The sequence below is a fragment of the Apaloderma vittatum genome, unplaced genomic scaffold, assembly GCF_000703405.1.
Source record: "Apaloderma vittatum isolate BGI_N311 unplaced genomic scaffold, ASM70340v1 scaffold25629, whole genome shotgun sequence".
NCBI lineage: Eukaryota > Metazoa > Chordata > Aves > Trogoniformes > Trogonidae > Apaloderma > Apaloderma vittatum.
In genome coordinates this window covers 14,736-20,377 of record NW_009734989.1, presented here as the reverse complement: position 1 = coordinate 20,377, position 5,642 = coordinate 14,736, and the positions used below count along the sequence as shown (strand labels likewise).

Sequence of the window (5,642 nt, the reverse complement as noted above, 5' to 3'; positions counted from 1 at the left end):
GCAGGAATGTGGCTGGAGAACGCATCGTCTCCCTCTCTGGTGTTAAATTGCCGCATTTCAGGAAAAGCTGAAATATTTAAGAAGAAGAAAGGCCCTCTTGCATGGGATTGGAGTTTCTCAGCTCGGGAGCTTGCTGGAGGGACAGAGGGCAGGACCACAGCCCCGGGGATGGGCTCAGCCCCTCAGCTCAGCCTGCCTGGCTTGCCCCGAGAGCTGGTGCGGGGCAGTGGCAGGTTTGCAGTTAAGGAAAAAAAAAATCCTTCTGAGTTTGGGGAAGAAAAATGGATTTGGATGTTTCATTGGACTCCCCAAATGGGATGAACTGCTTTGTTTGAATGGTTTAAAAATCTTTCAGTCTCAGAAGATGGGAGCAGGCGCCCCCAGGACAGTTTGTGCAGGCAGACTGGGAGTGTGTGCTGTTTACCTCTGAGAGGTGGCCCTTTCTTGCAAAAAAAATAATGTCATTTACTAGAAACAATAAGAAAACACTTGTCCCAAGGAAACCCTCGGTCCCTCTGCAAGGTGATGCTGCTGGTGGGTGCTGTGAGGGCCCAGTCGGGGGCTTTGCTGGGCAGGAGGGGTCGTGTGTCATCGGTTGTTCCCCCATGGAGGTGGACAAGTCCATGTTTTTTTCCCTGACCTCATGCAAATGGTCCTGGGCCCTGGGTCTCATTTCCCCTCGTCTGCCGGGGACAGCAGTGACCCCCCTGCAACCTTCGCAAAGGCTCTGAGGCTTGCAGGTGAACTGAGCCGCTCATCCCATTTATATTCATTATTAGTAGCGATCACAGCATGTTGATATGAATATTTCTCTGCCTTTTCCAGACTTAGTATGGATGGGTGCCCCTGGGAAATTTTTAAAAGGGTGTGTTGGCATCTTGGTGTGATATATTCTCGCTCAGGTGTGTGTGGGGCAGGACGTGGGGTGCAGGGATGCTGTCAGGATGCTGCAGCTCGCGGGAGCTCTCCTGCTGTCGGGAGGAGCGCTGCAGGGGAAGGCTCCAGCCTCCTGGCATGTCCGGAGCTGTGAAATCCCAGAGCTGCAAAACCCCGGAGCGGCTGCCCGCACTGTTAGCCAGATCAGCCCGTGCATGTGCATGTCATCGGTGCTGCCATTTAAGCAGTCGCCATTAGCTGTGGTGGCTCGTTCCCATGGAGATGAGTGATGAACAGGGGTCCCTGCATCCGCCGGAGCTGCCTGGCCGAGGCATCGCTGCTGCACCAGGTCACATCCCTGGAGCAATCTGCCTCTCCAAACCCCATCACTGGCTGGGGGCTCCCCAGCAGTGCCGTGCGCATTCTGGCTCTCCTCAGCCAGCGCCAGCCTGGGTGTAACGGAGGGCAGGTGCTTGCTGAGAGCCTGGCAGCCTCCAGTAAAGCTGTTGGGTGGTGCCACTGGTGCTCACTCAGTGTTGGGGCATCTCTGGGTTTTTTCCCATGACCATCATTTTGGGAGATTCGAGATAAAATGTTGTGACTGTCAACCCAGCTGCTGAAGCACTGAAGGCAGCAAAAGCTCTCGACACGTGCTGGCTTCTTGCTGAAGCAATAAATACGTATAATATTGATATATTGCCATGGAGTCGATTTCTAATGGTGTGTAGCAAATAATATATTCAAACTCTAGCATCTATTCGTGCTATGTTGTAACAGATAAATAAATGTTTCCAAGTTCTTTTGAAATGTAATGATGAGAAATGCTGCAAAATCTGGCTTGGGGCCTGCCGAGATGCTTGCTGTTAAACTAGTGTAAATCCAGAACTTGAGTCATCTTCTCCTTTGCTCTAATATAAATTTAATGCAGAATTTCCTCCTCTGGCCTTCCTATTGTGGCTCCTTGTAGGCCCAGCCTAGCATTAAGATGTTCCCATCCCTGCTTGGGCTGCTGGCAGGTTTGCCTGCCTTCATCTGGGTGGAAATGACCCCATTTCAGGGGCCAAATTCAGCTTGTCTTAAACAGAAATAGCTGTGTGGAGGTTAGGAGATTTATGGATAAAGGATAAGCGTAGTTTGGATAACATCAGCTCTTTCCGCAGGTCCGTTTGCCGTATAGGTGTCAGTGATGCATGAAGTGTCCTACGTATAGATAGCTGTGTATTTGTCTCCAAGATCTATACATATGCCTCTTTACAGCTACATGAATGAGAGCAGCCAGACAGCGCTGAACCTGGCAGAATACAAATTAGCCCCTCAGAAGTGGGTGATATAATGGAATAATGATAAACAGAGGAGCCGTAATTACACAGAGGAGTTCCAGCCCCACTGAAGTGGGGAATAACCATGCCAGCGTGGGGGAAATGGGAGGATCAGGTTTTCCTGGCTGCTGGAGGTCCCGGGGGAGCGCATGGGCTGGACCCTAACAGGGTGCTGCACAATTTGAGATGGGGAGGCGTCACCAGGACTTTTCTGGGTTCAGGGGAAAAAAAACGGTTTTAGTGTCAAAGCAGAGTCTTTGGTGCTGCAGGTGCCCTTGGGGCCACGGCTTTATCCCATCCAAAGCCTGTTGTCAGCCGGCGACTCTCAATCACTGTCTGGTGCTCAGGGAGGTTGGCAGGGATGAACTGTTGTGTGTGCAGACGCTTTCATCCATAGGCCTGAGCCCCACATTGATGGCAGGTTTGGGGCCAGGTCCACTCTCTGGATAGCCTATGGCCCAGCACGCAGCCAGGCTGCCAGCACTGCTGCAGCACTGTGGCTTTGCAGGGGGTCCAGAAGTCAGTTTTGTTCCTTTTCTCCATATTTAGGTGAAATTAAGAGCATAATCTGGATTTTGATCTTGGTGACGCAGCTCAGGGAAGGTGGGGATGGTCCCTGCCAGCCTCCCGCTTGGCTACTGCGCCTGTAATTGAGTTCAGCATCTTCCTGGGCAGCTGGACCCCCCAGGCTGGGATTGGCTCAGCAACATGTTTACATTCACTATCCACTGGCTGGAATTAAAGCCCAAACCTTGCATATCAATCCTGTTATTCTCCCGAGCTGTGGCGAATGGTTTGGCCACCCCTCACAATGTCAGGGGAATGTCACTGCCTTGGTGACTGGCTGGAGCTGGTGCAGGGGAGGTGGCATCTCTCCTTGTCATCTGCAAAGATAAAATGAGGAGGCCAGGATGGGTGTTAAATGAGCTTCATACTTTATTTACCAGACACATCATTTTGCTTTAAATATATGGCTTTTCCCACGAGAAATTCTGATCTTTTATCCTCTGAGTTTTGCCGAGAGGAGCCTGGCCAGTGGGACAGCTGCTTGCGTGGGGCCATTGAGAACAGCAGGATGGGACCATGCCCTACCCCTTGTCCCCTCTGGTTCCAGGGTGCTTCGATGCAGGGTGGCATGGGGCACCTCTTCGAACAGTCGTACTTGGCACCGTGTGAGCCCCACCTGGAGCTGCTCACACTTCCAGTCACGTCCGCTGTTGCTTCTGCGGGGCTGAGCTCTGCTCCTGCAGAGCCTCACACGGGCTCTGAGATAGGCACTGTGCTCGGGGAGAGGCCCAAAGTGAGAGGCACTGACTGGCTTATCCAGGGGACTTTGCTCTCTTGCTGGGCAGCTCAGCAGCCGAGTTCGCTCCTGCTCTGCCACACCCATCCCTGCCCCTTCTGTCCCCACAGCTGGGGCCAGGGGAAGGCAGACAGAGCCATCCTGCTCCAGCTCGGGCTTGGCACGTCCCTGCCCATGGATGTGGCAGGCAGGCAGGTCTGTGTCTCTGCCCCTCTTTAGTGGGGCTGTAGCTCTGGGTGCACAAAGGACAGATGCTGCAGCATCCTCATCCTCCCCACCCTGAGCATCTCACAGCCAGCTGCAAACAGCCTTTCCTGGCTGCTGGGCCCATGGCAGGGATGTAGCAGCCCAGAGCCAGCACCTTCTTCCCTGCTTCTTTCCTCCCAGCAGGATGGTGAAGGCAATCTCCCCAGCTCTGTAGTGAGGCCACTCTCTTTCTCACGCTTCCCTGCATGGCCCTGTGCCTCGCCTGCGTCCCTGTCCCCCTGCCTGCAGCCACCCCTCCATCCTGCCTGCACCCGCTCAGCCCTGCCCTGCCTCGCCGGAGGGCTTTTACCCCTGGCGCTGTACTAGGAAGGGAGAGGAGGGCTGGGAAGGTGAGGGAGTGCTTTCCAGCACCAGCAGTGGGGAATTTGCAGTCTCTCCACCATAATTAAATATTGTTTGCGTTGCTTATTGACAGAGCGCTAAGCTGCGCTCCGTTTTAATTTGTTCTTTGATAGTTGCCTTTCGCTGCTAATTGATTTTCAAGGTGGTGTGTATTTTTTTTGGTTTGGGACGCTTTTTTGTCTGACTTAATACCTGCTATGTTACCAAAACCAAAGAGGTAAGGGTAACTGGCATTCACCCTCATGCCCACCTGCTCCCTTGCACCAGAAGCGCTGGCACGAGCTCCAGGCCAAATCCAGGCTGAGAGCTGGTGTTGCCAGTCTCCACAGCGGGTGTTTGGTGATGGGCTTTGGGCAGTGCTGTTCCCGGTGTGGATCCTGAGCTGGTGTGCATCTAGTGGCTGCTCTGCACCTCTGGGTGACCCCGTGTGTTCTGCTTCTTCCCTAGGATGATCCCGATGGAGAAGAGATCGAGAGGGAGAAGTCCAATTCCTTGAAGCTGGAGTTCACCGACGATGCCAACTTCAAGACCAAGGTTAACTACTCATATGCTGCTGTGCAGATCCCCACGGACATCTACAAAGGCTGTGAGTGCCCCTCCTCACCCGCTCTGCTCTGCTTTGTGCTGCCAGGCCAGGCTCAGACACCACCTCTCAAACTCAGGGTGCCACAGACCTGGGGACCATCACCCCAGGGTGCCCCGGCTGGGTCTCAGTGCCAGGACGGGCTGATTCCCAGCAGGGCAGGCGCAGAGAGGAGGCAGAGTCACCATGTCAGGACAGAGGTGACAACCTCTACTTCCCAGGGACCCTCAAGAGCTCTGCATGGGCCAGAGAGGTAAATCGGAGGCTGTGAAGGAAAGGAGAAATTATAATTATGGCACAGAGTAAAGGTTAGTTGTGCCCACATGGCTTTGATCCTTCCTGTAGAAGAGCTCAGCAAAGCTCAAGGAGGTCCAAAGCAGGTGCTTTAGATGATCAGAGGGATGGAGCAGCTCTGTGCAGCAGCAGTTACAGAGGCGGCAACTCCATGCTCATAGAAGGGAACGAGACAGGGCTCAGCAGTGGGAGAGGGTGAAATAGGGATGCTTCCTCACTGGATTTGGGCTGCTTAGGGCTGAGGTTGTGAAAAGAAGGAAAAAGCAGCTGAAATCCTGCAGCATGGCAGCCGAGGGTGATTGCAGGACAGTGCAATGGGCAGCCCCCACTTGCTGCCGGGAGCATGCGGGGGTGCGAGCCCCATGGCCGTGCCCCTGCAGCTGCCAGCAGGTGTGGGCTGCTCCGGAGAGGGAGATCAGGTCGGTGGGCCAGCCCGGGAGCAGGCAAGGTGAGATGGACAGATGGATGGATGGATGGATGGACAGATGGACAGATGGATGGGGTTGGATGTGCCACACCAGCTTACAGTCCCTGCTGGGAGGTGACATAGTCCCTGAGCTTCAGAGGGCTCTCCTCCCTCGCCCTGCTGCGGTGGCACATGGTGACAGTTGGTCTCCATTTCCCTCTAGTGGCTGGCCGGGCCCCAGCAGACGACACG

At 54.3% G+C, this 5,642-nt stretch overlaps 1 protein-coding gene across 1 annotated transcript in view; it reads left to right on the top strand.

Annotated features, from left to right (window-relative positions):
* CACNA2D2 (calcium channel, voltage-dependent, alpha 2/delta subunit 2) overlaps nt 1–5,642 on the top strand; it is a gene marked incomplete at both ends in the record, with an annotated part of 21,641 nt that overhangs the window by 2,959 nt on the left and 13,040 nt on the right. Inside the window, one exon of the mRNA XM_009876461.1 lies at nt 4,555–4,693. Coding sequence (XP_009874763.1) covers nt 4,555–4,693 — 139 coding nt within the window. The remainder of the gene's footprint in view (nt 1–4,554; nt 4,694–5,642) is intronic.